The sequence below is a fragment of the Neodiprion fabricii genome, chromosome 3 (genome assembly GCF_021155785.1).
Source record: "Neodiprion fabricii isolate iyNeoFabr1 chromosome 3, iyNeoFabr1.1, whole genome shotgun sequence".
Classification (NCBI taxonomy): domain Eukaryota; kingdom Metazoa; phylum Arthropoda; class Insecta; order Hymenoptera; family Diprionidae; genus Neodiprion; species Neodiprion fabricii.
Window position 1 is genome coordinate 3,161,652 of NC_060241.1, and position 14,919 is coordinate 3,176,570.

At 38.6% G+C, this 14,919-nt stretch overlaps 2 protein-coding genes across 4 annotated transcripts in view; one reads left to right on the forward strand and one right to left on the reverse strand.

The window, feature by feature from the left end:
- LOC124177838 (neuroligin-4, Y-linked) overlaps positions 1-2,466 on the reverse strand; it is a 219,233-nt gene extending 216,767 nt beyond the window's left edge. Inside the window, exon 1 of the mRNA XM_046560703.1 lies at positions 2,455-2,466. The gene's annotated coding sequence lies outside the window, so the exon portion shown is untranslated. The remainder of the gene's footprint in view (positions 1-2,454) is intronic.
- Positions 2,467-9,224: 6,758 nt separating this feature from the next.
- Positions 9,225-14,919, forward strand: part of LOC124177561 — a 53,305-nt gene continuing 47,610 nt past the window's right edge. The window contains exons 1-3 of one of the 3 annotated variants that reach the window (XM_046560058.1): positions 9,225-10,003; positions 10,117-10,517; positions 13,282-13,524. In XM_046560058.1, coding sequence (XP_046416014.1) covers positions 10,280-10,517; positions 13,282-13,524 — 481 coding nt within the window. In that variant the 5' untranslated portion in view covers positions 9,225-10,003; positions 10,117-10,279. Of the gene's footprint in view, positions 10,004-10,033; positions 10,518-13,281; positions 13,525-14,919 lie in introns of those variants that run through there. The other 2 variants (XM_046560059.1, XM_046560060.1) reach the window with 2 other exon arrangements.

Here is a 14,919-nt window from a genome sequence, read left to right on the forward strand (position 1 = left end):
GGCTCCAAGTCACAGCGCCAGTATGAATTCACTCGAATTCAGTAATCGAGTAGCGCGTTCGGTGTCGCATCATGGAATACACTCGATATAGGTATCCGAGCTACCAAAGTTCACTCGGAGTCAATCGAACAACTTGGAATTGACCACCAGAGGTTTGCCTACTGAAACGATTCGAATTCACGAATCACCAAAAACGCGTCGCGAATTTCACGCGAGAATGTTAAACGGTGTGTTGCTGACTGTAATCTTTAATGAAAATTCGATAGTAAATTTTGGGCGAGTGCTGGAAGCGATTTCCCTGCACCAAAAGAGTAATCGTGCCAAACCCTCGCCTTTCTTCCATTCTTTCCATCTCTCGCCCCTGCAGGCATCCTCTAGCTGCCGAGGAAATTAAAAACTTTGTCTTATCCAAGTTCTTCTAATGACTGTCTGATATATATGTATACTTAATCTGTCTGCTCTGCACCCACTCCAGTAAACTCACCCTCGTTCCACTGCGCAGAATAGATCGGCAATTAAATTTGCTAATCTGAGACCGAGAATTAACAGATCTACGTTTCTCCCCCCGCCCTAAAGACGAGCCGTTAAATTCCTCGGCGAAATCAAGATTTGGCAAATTGATCGCCGACATGTTTAGAGGTAAAAGAAAAACAACAAAAAAAAAAAAAAAAGAAAAGAATTGAAAAGAAGAAACTCTCAGAAATGTTCGAGTCAGCCAGGCAGACAGGCGTCTATAGACAGCTGTAGAAGATATTTCTCTACAGAAACTGCAGAGGACGAGGATATTTCTCTCCTCCGTTTCTATTCTGGCGTACCGGCAGTTCTGCTCCTTATTATATAATCTTGTTCAAATCAATAAGATCGATCGGCCAGACGTGCCGCGGAATATTTTGCCTGAAAATTTACCGCTTTATCCAAATTCGTGTGAAAAAATTTCGTCGCGTTATCTTCGACCTTTCTTTTTTCTTCTTTCGTTTCTTTCATTCACCTTGAAATTTTTCTTTAATCTTTAAATCTATGAAAAAAATTAAAAAAACAAAAAACAAAAAATTTCCCTCACGTCACATCGAGCAAAAACAACCGTTCACCCTGGCATGTCTGTGTCTTGAAATTGGTTCATCGATTTCTCAAGATGTAAAAATTTATCATTCAAAGCACGTAATCGGCGCCTCATACCCCGTTGACTTTCTTTTGTCTCAATGTTTTTCCTTCCTCTATCTTTTGCTCTGTTATTTTCCTAATGTCACGTTCCGCGCTTTTATTCCACACCGCAAAATCCCTCGTAATTCGAGCGAATTTCAAAATCCACCCACAAATCTGCATTCAATCTCTGGTTCACTACGATCCTTTGTTTGCGAAATTCTTAACAGCAAATGATCGATGATTAATTTGAAAAAGACTGAAAAATCCTTCGACGATTTAATCATCGTTACTTTAGTAATAAACAAAGAGTAATCTTCTGAAAACATTTTCCACGGGTGATTAATTTCACCTTGTTTTGCAATTTTTTTTTTTTCATTTTTTGTACAAAATATTATCAAAATTCGCGTAATCAATCAGAGAGACGATCTTGCGAGTGTCCAACGATACCGATTCGCCAAGCTATCAAAGTCTGGTGTGTGTATAGAGGAGGGAAGTTTCGCTCTTGAGAAAATTGAATAAACGAAATGAGTAGGAATAAATGGAAACACACCCGCAACCTCGGTTATCTGAGAATTCGTGACCCCCGCTACCCAATCCGGGCGATGCGCCCCGACCGAGATCCTCGCGCGTCTTTTACCGTCGACAGATGGATGAATCTAATTGAAGCTTTCGACTTTTATGCCTTTTCTTTACCCTCCGGGGCACCGGGGTTTTTTTTTTTTTTTTTTTTTTCATTTTTTTTATTTTTGGTTTTTTCTTCCTCTTCTTTTATATAGATATATTTCCCCCGCAAATCGCGATCCCTCACCCCCGAAATCCCGAGGCGTAGCCTCCGAACTGAGCCCAGCCGCCATTTCCGCCACGGCTCAAAGTCTTGCGGCTCCTCCTCGCCCTCGAGGCTTCTGCAAAATTCTAACGGGTTATTTACCCCCCGGATAAAACGCGGGTTCGGCTGCCGCTACGCCAGCTAAGACCGTGGATGAATCGGAGACAAAGTTCAAACTTCGCGGCCTTTTTCTTCTTCGCCTTGTTTTCATTCTTTTCTTATCCTTGGTCGTTGATCTTTTTTCTTTTTTTCTTTTTCCAAGTTCTAAACCTCGATCTGCGTAGCCATTTTGAAAAGAAAAAATTGGCAAAAAGGGGAAAAAAATTAAAAATTATAATACACGCGAACGTACATTTGGGTAGAGAAAAAATGGTACAAAGAAAAATTCTGGTACGTCAACGATTTTGATGACGGATATTTTTCAATTGCGAAACAGTTGAGAATACATTTTTCGCATTTTTAGAAAAATATAATCAGACACTGACTTCTCCTTCTTCGTACAACTACGTCGTAACGCGTGTTCATCGCAAAGTCAAGAATACAAATCAAAATCCTTCGATGATTTTCGAAAATTACAATCATTGATTTCTGTGAACTTGAGAATTGTCAAAATGCTGTAAAGAATGTTGTACGAAAGAGAAAAAAAAAAGAAAAAAAATCGATCCAATCACGGTATAACTTGTCTCAAAATTATGATCGCAGGGCTTGAATTTTTTTTCAAAAACAATCGTTGAATAAAAAAAATAAAAGAAATAAAGAAACCGGAGGCTGTCGAGGCTCTTTTATTGCCGGTAAGGATGAGAAAAAAAAAAAAAAAAAAAAAAACAAATTCAACCGGAGCAAGTTGGCATGGAATGCCCCATACACGTTGGTATAAAATCGTCGGTTTAGCGCCTGTGTCTAGGTCCGATTCCGGCAGCTGCCTGCCGGTTGCAGTTCAGTCAGCGAGGAAACGAGGCGACCGATAAAGTTATCGATAAATAACAGTGCAGCCAACTGCAGCTCTAAAATCTGGAATCCCTTGGCGCTCTGAACCGTAACGATTACGGCCCTCCCCCCCGTTCCCCCCCCCCCCCCCTCCTCGGTGCCCCGCTCTCCTTGAAAAACAGGGAAATTCCCGGACGCTCTTCGCGCCCCTAAACGTTTCCAGGTTTCATCCAGGAAGCGCCTCAGCCTCCGACGTCTCTCCGGCTAGGCCTTCCAATAACCATTCTACTTCGGAACTGTTGTTACCGCCGAAGCTTACCGCGCATTGTTCCCCCCTCTCCCCTCGTGCGGTGATCCAGTACCGTTGCCCGATTGAAAACCGGGAGGAAATGAGGGTTCTTGGTTGGACCATCTAATGAATTCGAATACCCTCTAATTTCTGACTTCCTGCAGGCGTTCCGGGAGTATCCCGCTTTTCGGTGGAAAAAAGAAACTGCGACGCACCTTCGATCGTTTATTTACGATCATGGATTTTTGTCCAAATTTATACCGGTTACCGAGTGAAGGTTTTTTTTTTTTTTTTTCAATAAATTTTTGGGAAGATTCTAGTCAATGATCCTTGTCTTACTAATATACAATATTTTCGTAGATTTCTTCGTCGAGCTTGACAATCACAGCTTTTTCGTACCTAATCGTCATAATTTTATGTCCAAGCTTAATCATCAATTGATTAATGCAATTTCTTCTCAAACTTATTTATCGCTTTTTTATATCTAATTGTGCTATTTTTTTTTTTTTTCAAAAAAGCTTTTTCACTGCAGGTTGATTGAGATTAGTCATCGCTTGATTATACAAATTACTTTCAAGCTTTTGGATCGAAGCTTCTTACGCCTGATCATCATGTAATCGTCTCCGTTTGTTTTTTCATCATCATATAATTATGAAAATTTCTATTCAGAACTTTATCATCACAGCTTTTTTCAGCTCAAGCATCCAATTATAGCATTTTTTAAAGCTCTCTCCTCAAAGCTTTTTCAATCCCAATTGTTACAAATTTCGGAAAAAGTGTGTACATACATTCGATAAGTGGAAATCGCGTGTCAAACGAGTTGACAATCAGTGAAAAAAGAAAACTGTCCGATGATAAAATTTCACCGTGCTAATTCGACGTGAAAAAAACAATCACACCCTCGCAAAAACGACACCTTGGGAAAAGGTTGAACAAAAGAGGAACCCGATTCAAACTTTCCGTTCACCCCGTCAAATTTTTCCCTCCTGTCTCTCCCTTTCGAACGAATAAACAGCCAAAGTAAGTTACTAGAGAAAAGGAACTGCGAAAAGGCTGCGAAAGTCGCGGAGAGAATTAACAGGGTGAATTAGGCATCAATTTTCTCGGTTAAGGATGAACAGCAAACGAACCGGGAATACTGGGAATACTGGGAATACGGGGAGGCCTTAACATGACGCGAAGATCAATATGACAAGTTTTACGCTCGGCTAGCTCCGCACACACAGCTGGGCAGAGTTTGAAGAGAACGAGCCAGTGTCTCGTTACCCTCGCGATTACTTCGAGTCGACAGATTGCTTTCAACTGTACGTCCGCCATCGCTGCGGAGATAGCAACAACGCGTACAACGACGATTATTAATTAAAATAATTATACAACAACGAAAACTGTTGAATCGGCATTGAAGCTCCGCCACTTTGGCCTTTCGTTAAAGCTCGTGTTCAAAGTCACAAGGTACGTTTCTATTATCCTTTGAAAAACGGTATATAAAAGAAAAAAAAAACCTTTGATTATTATTTACGGTTGAAATTTTGTTGCAAAAAAATATAACGTATGTTTGATCTCATCGTTATTTCGGATGAAATTTTTGCTACCCTGTATTCAACAATGTTATACAGCGAATTCGCGAAGGAAACCGCAACATTTGCGAAATCTGCGCACGGACACAAAATTTCGAAAGCAATTATTCGAGGTATGAGGGTGATTACAATTTGAGCGGATAAATGGACGACGGACGTATATACGTGGATATAACAGAATTTTGAGTATCGAACTGGGCAAGAATTTTCCATCATACGTACCGCGCGTGAATACGTGAGGTACACACGTATATTTCAATCATCGATACCATCGTGGTAATCATGCGGTCAGTTGAGTCTGGGGTGTATTCGCGGGGTGCGGAATCGACCGCTAATTGGGTCGGCCTTTTCACATCGATATACGGGAGATGATACCTACAGGGTCGATATCAAAACGAGAAATTCGCTCGGAGAGGTGATATTACGGTTATTGCAATACCTGTTACCCAAACTGAGAGAAATTTATACAGTTATAGGTAGAAAATGAAAACTAGTTTTCCAGCTGTTACCGAAAAGTCTAGTATCCGTTGCTATTCTTTCTCGTTACGATCACTGGTACAATTTTTTCAACGATACTTGTTTCACAGAATTTTTCTAATTCCTGTAACAAATGAAATTTTTCACAGTTCAGGTCCCGTGAACGTAAATGTTAATCTGAAAGATACAAGTTGGAAAAACAGTTTTCTCGCCATACTTTTCACCACCGTGAAAAGGAAAGAGTTTGTCCGACAAACTTCCGCGATAATCCTAAAAACGACCGAGTGAAAAATCCGACGAGTCAAAAAGTTTCGAACGAAGAAATCTATAATTTTTTTTTCTTTTTTTCTTCAAGTAAATATATAAAGTGGGAAAAACACAACCGGTTGTTTGAAAAAAGCAATAAGGAAGCAAAAGTATATGTGTATATATTTGTCAGTAATACATTGGAAATCGATTTATTCCCGGCAGAACAGAAAATTCGAATCAAACGGAACGTCGCAATTTTTCATGCGCAACATTTGATTTGAAATTCTGCGAATTTTAAACGGGTAAAAATTCATATGTATTCGATTTTTTTCCCGCGATCACACATCGTAAATTTTCAAGGGATCAAAGTCAGGCTTATCGTCGAATTGTTGGCATTAAAAAAGGTGAAAAAAAGAAGAAAAAAAAAAAAAGAAATAAAGAAAAGTTGACAAAGGAAGTGGAAAAAAACTATGAAAAAAATGAGCTGAACAAAGTTCGTTATTGTTTTTCCGAGGCTTTGAAAATACTTCAAAGGCGAATTTCATCGAAATAGAGTTACATGTGCGGTACACAAATGTATCAACTATACGTTACAGCGTAATACGTATCGTTTTATTGCTTTGTATTCCCGACAGCCTCTTTCATATCCTCTACGTCTCTGCGTCTGTGTGCATGCGTGAATAATTTATTCTAATTGACGTTGAAAGCGCTCACCTTCAGACATTTTTCATCTGTTTTCTCCGGCGCGTATATATCGCGAAACATTTCTCATGCCAAGCGAATTTTCAATACTTTTATGCACCCTCACACGCAAAGGCGATATCAAATGAACTTATTACTTTATTGGCACTATAAGAATGAAATGGATATATTGCGCATATTTTGATTGAAATATTGAAACATTTTGCATTAGGAGAAAAAAAAAAAAAAAAATGCAGTAGGAATAAGATAGATAACTCTTCTTCGTTTCTTCTTATTCAAAGCGATACAATTTTGTGGGAAGAAAATCTGATTTGGAAATATTTCGTCTTTCTAATCGTTAGAAATTAATTATACCGAATCTATGTTTTTAGTGTGAAACGATATTACGAAACGATGAATATATAAGTACGATAAAATGAAATTCTGTGTAAGGAAGTGAAAAAATAAAATATTTCCAACAAATTCAAGATTTTTTCAAATGTTTACGCAGAAGTTGACCGGTATAATTTGAGTGAAATAAGTGCAGCCTGAGAGAAAGTTTTATTCGGTTTGTCACTTGGGTGTACGGATAGAAATTACAGGGGAAGACTTTCGGAAAGAGAAAGCTACCTACTGCCCTGCTTAGCTAGGTAAGCACGATGTTAAGCAGGCTTAGAGTTTCAATTCGATTCAAACTTCGTAGGAGAAATTTCGCGTACGAAGAGTTTAATGGGATGCTTGCAGCCGGTGGTGGGAAGGAATTTCCATCTTCCCGATTTCTCCCCCGAGTTGCATATTCTTGAACATCCAATGGCACCAGATACCTCAAATTTACAAGTCTACGATTTTCAAAGTCACCGTTCTACTCTACGACTTCGCAAGACCTGAAGTGAATTTATTTAATTCGTAAGTGAATTCGAATGCATTCCCATGACTTTGAATAATTTCATTGCGACGATCAAAATCGTCTCTGAAAAATTGAAACGAATTTATTTTTCAACGAGTTTGACCAGGGAATTTTTTGTTAGTTGAAACGCGAGGGGTGGGATTGAAATTCCAACTTGGAAAAGTTCCGAATTTTTAGGTGGCGGAACTTAAAGTCAAGAAATCAAACACTGACGAAACATCAAAGTTTCGAATGGTTCGATAATCGACGCTCAAAGTTGCGAAAGTGCAAAAATAAGGAAATTCAAAAATCTGAAACATCGAAAATCCGAATGATCCAAGATTTTCAGTTACGTGAATTTCTGGTTTGATTAAATTTGATCACCTTGATATTTCTTTCTTTGGATTTTCGATATATTTACGTTCGAAATTCTGGCCGCACTGATTTTCGGTTACTTCGATTTTTTACATTCTCTCGTCGATTAAACTACTCCGTGTGAGTATATTTTATTTTTTGTAATTCTACTCCATCGTAACTTGAATTTTCGGAATCTTGAATTTCGCAAAGTTGAGCCGTCGGGTTTCCGACGATTCGAAATTTTCTTGTTTCTTCAAATTTTGATTGAAATGAAATAATTCGGAATTATTTAATTTCCGACTTATCAAATTCCGAACCCAAGCGGCGCCCCGAAACGTGACTTCAAGAAAACAACCCCCGAAATTAACTCGCGTGAAAATCAGGCGATTTCGAATAACTTAAAGTGATTCCACGGTGTTTGAATTTCGGTGAATACTTGATGCGGTTCGAGATTACTTAAAGCCATTCAAACTGATCGCATACTCCAATTGAATTCGAATAACCGGAGGTGAATCGAATTGAATACCGTTGACCCCGAGATACTTGAAACGAATCGAAAAGCCGTCCATTCACGGCACGAGAGAGTATACAACCGACTTGAGGGCAGGGTTGCCCCTGGGAGAGTTCCGGGCTTCCATCGCACCGATTAAGCCTTGTACGTGTAACTGAATTCTCCTTAACGAGGCTAAAAGATTTTCATCCGCTGACATAAATTTCCCCCTTCAAATTCTTATAATGAAATTAGCTACGCCCACCTAAGCGAGGAACAGGCCAAAAGATTTCCCTTTCCGACTACAATGCGATACAGAAACTTTGAAAGGCTCCGGCTCGCCTTTCAACTACGATGATACCGGTACAAAAGTGTAATCCAGAATCGGTAATCAGGCCTCAACATTTCTACTCGACCGTCCGCTGGTTCTGCGATCCGGCAAAAATAACGTTCGAACAAAAAGCTAAATAAAAACAGTAAAAAGATAACAACGGATTCTCGTTAAAGGAACTTGATTTTTTCTTCTAATCTTGATAAATTTCAGCTTGTTTTCTCTCGGAATTGATTATCTAGAAACTTTCCGAGCTTGAATGTTTATCGAGCCCATTAGTCGATCAAAGAACCGAGTAATTGTGTAAATTTGTTTATTTATCCTCGACCAAGACATCGACCAATATTTAGCTCAGTTTGTTTTTCTCTCTCTTATCAGCCATCGCGGAAATCTTATCATCAAAAATCTCGATATCACGTAAATTCGCTGGATGCATTCGACGAATTACATATTAACACGTTCAAATGAATATAATTTTCTGTTGAATTCCAAACATTTTTGTGTCATCTGTGCGAATTTTTATTCGATATGGTATCGAAAAGGTGGATAAAATAAATCGCGTTTCAATATTTCTATCCATTGCTTCAATCATCTTTTTTTCCAACTTCACGGTTAATAATCCTCAAAAATATATTCCGTGAAATATTATTGTTATTATTATTCGGTTTAATTTACAGTAACAATTGTCCGACGGTCAAAATATTTCCCACTCTTGATCTTTTTCTTAATCACAAATTATTACGAAGCAAATTAATAATCCGTTTCACGGCGCTATTTGTTTATGAAAAATAATTTCGGCACACTCGTGCAAAGAAACAACGAACACGAAGAGACAGACGCGCCTTGTTATTTCCAGAAATAAAACGTAAAGCCTGCCGCGTTACCATCCGCTTTCTCGGACTCCCGCGACGCGGCGTTGCGTCAGTAGTTACCAAGTTTAAAATTAGATTTAGAAAATTTCATTCCGAGCTTCGCATCAGTTTCGAAGGTGCAAGCCGCAGCAACGAAAGTTAAGCCTACGAGACTTTGTGCGGCGAGCGGTTGAAACGGTTTTAAAAGAAAGATAAAAAAAAACAAAAACAAAGTTGATCATCGGTGAGTGTCGATTGAATTTACGCCACCTAAAGGAATTGTATAAAAAAAAAAAAAAATTAGTGTATAATTTATCGAGTGAAACGAAGGATATAAAACATGTGAAAAGTGAGGGAAAAAATGTGATAACATCTAATCGATGCTTTCCTTCTTCGTGTATTAAAAATATCATCGCCATTTTTATTGATACTCGGATAAATACGTTCGAATAATCGAAACTCCCGACTGGGATAAAAATAAGGAAAAATTTTCTTACAACAAAGTAATGTTCGCGATTTGCGACACTTTTTTTTCCCGTGTTTTCAAGTTCCCTTGTAGTTCTTAATTACCTCTGAAGAAGCGTACAATGTGACGAAAAAAATTGAGCAAAACGTCTGCGACATACGGACGTAACGCGCCATCTGTTATTGAAATTACCGCAGAGATATTCGCGAGAATTCGAGGGATGATAAAATAATTTCTCGTAGAAACAAGTCGGCCGCCCCGCCCCGCGGTTAAAAAGAATATCGTCGTTGAAATTCCGTCGTCGTGCCTCTTCGTATTCTATATTTGTGTTGGAACTGCGTGTAACGGCTATACCGCGGTACGTTAACCCTTCTTTGCGTGCGTCTAATAATACGCATGTACACCCAGAGTGTAAGGACGCGTCTCAAGTGTATAATCGCGATGATTTTCACGGTTTGTGAATTTTTTTGATTTTTTTTTTTATCTCGATATTATCGATGTAAGAAACAAAATTATGGGGTAAAACGAGACGATTTCGACCGACGTGGAAGAGTATTTTTTTACAGGGAAAAAGTGCGCGGTGATTTAATAGAAATCATGTGAACGTCGTCGAGTTAAGGATAACGAAACAAAGAGCCAAAGAGGGAAGGAAGAAGAAAATTTTCAAATTTTCAAAGGGGATACAGCCTATTACCGTTGCGCTGGATTTTCAGCGAGATCCAAACGCAAATGTCGAAAATGCTGAGGCTCGAATTGGTCGGTCTTGTCCTTCTGGCATGCACCCAAATACTAACCGAGCACCGAGACAGTTACGACTATGGGAATCAATACGGACACCAGAGACAATACGATTATCAGGAGGAGAAATTCACGCGGGAAGTTAGCGTTTCGCGTCAAGGAAGGCTGCGCGGTATCGTCGTGCATTTCAGGAGGCATCCGAACCTTCAGCCCGTCGACGTTTTTCTCGGTGAGTCGTCATCTGGATTTTTTTTCACGACGATTGTTCCAAGATTTTAATTTTAAAAATAACGACAATTCACTCGGTGTAGTATTTTTTTAGGGATCGGTAAAGTCAGAGCTTGACGCGAAATAAGCCCGTTCTCTGTTTCTTTCGTTCGTCGAAAAGTGATAAATTTTATGAAAAAATAAGGAACGACGATACAGCGGAAGACCATTTTCCTCGTTTGTTGAATTGCAAATGTTGCAGAAGGAGAAAAAAAGAAGTAGAAACAAATATTTTGAAATTCATAGATACGTTGACGCGGTTTTTTGATAGTATGGATATTTCACATTAAACTATTTTCTAGCTCTTAAAATTTTTCTCTCATCGTCACAAGGAAACGTCCAAATTTCACGCGATACTGATTTTCACAAGGTTGAAAACTTTGACGAGGTACAATCGAGTTCTCAAACGTTCAACGCACAGAATAGAACGCGAATATAATTTTAACGCCAACTGGTTTCCCAGATTTTACAGTACCGCAATTTTCATCAATTTTCAGAGTACGAAATTGAATAAAAAAAACTGTTTCCGATATACTGAAAAATTTTCAATTCGATAGCAAACCGATTTACTACAACTGTTATTTTTCACATCATCGTAGTTGTTTTCTTTATTTTTACATGTGTTACTTGATCAAAGAATCTTTATTCAACGATAAGAAATTTAAATAATTCTCGGCACACTGTCAATATCAGCATTCAATCGCAGATAAAAATTTCGCAAGCTTACACGAAGCGTTGAAAAATATCACTTAAAAATCATTCTCCGGAACGCTTAAAAGGTATTTAAAATAGCGACGAACCGTATAACGTGCCTTGATTGAAAATGCGATACCAGAGGAATGAATTTCGTACCGTCGTATCATTCGATCCGTCTCGCGAAGCTTTTCGAGCAAAAAGCGAAGGAATTCATAGGCGTTTGGTGCAGCCGGATGCAGTTCAGGTCGGAAGTAAGCGTGCGGAATGAAATAAAATAGCAGCGTGCAGGAGTAGAAGAAATAAATAATTTCCGGTCAAATTTATAGAGGATCCAGAAGCCTCACGTGCGATCGTACATCTAAAATTTACCGGCTTCAAGGTTTTCGCTGATATATTTATCGCCCGCCCCCCGCGATCCGAGCCGTGCAGCCCTGCAGAGGCACATGCTTCGGATATGAAAGGCTCAAATCGAGCGTTAAAAATTCACCATTATCATTCAGAAAGCTTATGAATCGAATGGCCTGTCGATACCTACAGATTCCGAAGAATTCACTCCCGAACACAGAGTTCTAAAATTCGATGCAACCGCAAAAAATCCATGATAAATTTATCGAAATAATTTCCATGCGTGTTTAACTCTCACGATTCGAGAAATCTGTGATTGAAGATTTAGAAAAAAAAAAGTAAAAAAAAAAAAAAACTTACCGGAGTTGAGAATTAAATAATTGCAAGTGTCAAAGAGCGATGAAGAATTTTTCAAATAAAAAAACCTAGGAGAATTTCAGTCGTAAATAAATAAATAAACAATAATATACAATTCGAATTTCGAACTACAAATTCAGATTCGTGATTGACGATATAAAAACTCTCAGGCAAAAACCACATTACACGAAAATATGACGATCATTTTTATTTCAAACCGTTATAATGGATCGACTATTGCAAATTTTCGAAGTCTGAACTTGAATTTCTTATCGGTGACCCAAAAACGTCCGTCTACTAATTTCTACCAAAATCGAAATATTTTTCGATTTTTTTTCCCCACTATATTAGTATGAGTGTTTATTTATCAATGTCCATAGCGATGTTGGACGACTGATTAGAATAATCTATTTCAAACGAGTGAAATAATTGCTAGAATTAGAAATCCAAAAATACCACACTATAAAATAACATACAATTAAAAAATCACCAAAATGATCACAGTAAGAGATAGAGGGAAATAATAAACATAAATACAGAGAAGCAAAGGAAAACAAAGCAAAGAATAGAGATTTAGGTCAGGTTGCACAAAATGAAACAAAATAAAAATTGAAAAAATAACTACACAACTAAAATTCAAATTAAAGCAATAAATACTGTGTCTGCCATTTTGGATTTCGCAAGTCTGACCCCACAATTAGATCCGTGACGGCAAAATTTTGAGTCCCAAATTCAAATCTTGCAAATCCGAGCTTAGATTCGTGATTAGCGATTCAAAAAACCTAACGGTACCAATTTTAATTTCAAATCCATTCAACCGTTCTCAATGTATCATCATTTTTATCTCATTTTTTAGAATTGTGTTATTCAAACGATCGAAAAAGTATCGAACCGATTGAAGCCAAAATTTAGTAAATTCCAAGTTCGTAAAACCCGTCGATCGGGGCCAAAAATCATTAAAATCCGGTAACTCATTCTCGAGATTTCGTCGGACAAAAAAATTGATCACAAATGATCGAAGTTGATTCTCTAAGCGTCAAAACCTGGAGATATGTTGAAAATTCGACTTTTCACTTTCGGGGTAATTATCTAGAATCACTTCCTTCTTTCTTCTCCGAAAACAGAGAAACGGAAATTTAAAAAACGTGAAACGAGGTTCAATCGTCGTGGCGGAATTTGACGATCGAACGATTCATCGCCCTGTTAGAATTCGATTCGCCGTTTGCCTTTGCCTCCGAGTCGGCTGTCGTTTGCTTTATTCTTCGATCCGTCTATTTTATTTATTTATTTTTTTCCAAATTTCCAATTTCATCCCTCAATTTTTCCAGGCGTCCCTTACGCCGCGCCGCCCCTGGGAACCCTCAGATTCACCCCGCCTCGGTCACCGCGGCCCTGGAGCGGAGTCCGTCATTCAAATCGCTTCGCTCCGGTCTGTCCTCAAGTGCTTCCGGATCTCCATACGGAAGTGACGCCCGGTCGTTACGAGTATCTCAAGAGGCTACTTCCGTATCTGAGAAATCAGAGCGAGGACTGCCTCTACCTCAACGTTTACGCGCCTCATCAAAGGGAAGGTGAGTTACCGATTTTATTTTATAACTCGGCTGAAGATACGATTCGTCGTAGAAATGATTTACGGAAAAACCCGTCGCTGAGACACTTTTATATTCCAGCCTGTAGAAACTCCTCCATCAACTGTCCGAGTAAAATGGTTTTACAAATATAATCAGAAACAGACCGAAACAACCGCTGTTTTTATTTAATTATTTATTTTTTTTTTTGTTTTGTCACCCGACATACGAACTTCTTGTGAGTTTAAAAGCTTTTTCGTGATTTATATTGTATTTCTAATTATTGGGCTTGTTCCGTTGCATAAATAAACAAATAAATAAATTCCTAGCATTTTCAATTTCTTTGGTCAGCTAAAACAATGTTTGAAAGGTCCGAAAATTCCCCACAAATTCTCTAAACTCTTATCTTTTACTTAGCAAATTTCTAGGCTGGTTCCATTATGCCTATTTTTAAAAATTTTTTTTCTTCTCTCCTTCTTTATGCACATTCAGTTCTTTTTATCCACTTCCTAACGAAACCGATCTGGAAATGTTCCAAGTGATAAACAGCAGTTTTGGATATTTTCAAACCGTTTAAACAATATTTTAGAATACTGTGAAAATTGAAAGTGAAAAAAGAAAATATAAAAAAAAAATCGGCGAATCGTTGATCGAGTCTTGAAACTTTTGGTAAAGAAAATACAGTTTCTGAGAACGTTAAAAAAGGTCCTTTTCAAAATCATACTCTCAATATTCATAAACAATTAACCAGACGAATGAGCAATGTGAAAAAAAATTCAGGCTACCGTTTCAGAGTCTTGGGACAATTGCCGAAATTTTTCTTCAAACAAAATCAAAAACGTCGAGCGTCAGACGTCGGTCGGGTTCGTACATAGATATGTATATAACATGTATAGACGTGGATTAGAGATCGGCGAGGACGACTCTGAATTTTGTATAAGGGGGTGGAAGGACTTCCTGATCGTTAGCAAAGTCGTAATCTACGTTGCCAATTCCGGACACAGGCTGCGACGGAGTCCGCTTCGGAGGCTCGTGCGGCTCGTCGTCAGCCTTCTGGGGGGGGGGTGGAGTTCTGGGGATGAATTATTCCGAGTGCGAACTACCTTAACTGTAATTAGTTTCACGTTGTATAACCCAACCCCGATGAAAGCGGGCAAGTCGCGAGGCTCCGCCCTGAGGCTCCGTTTTCACCGCGAATATAAATGCCAAAGTTGCTTAAAAATACGCCGATGCCCGATCGATTTTCATAAATATTTATCAGTGTGTTTGTAACTTGGATACATTTTCACCCGAGTGATTTAGCGGATAAATTCATTAGCTTTTCGGTCCGATTCGAATATTTACGCAGCGGAAATTGCGTGGTTATTTGTTTACCTTATCTTCGATCGGACGTCAAAA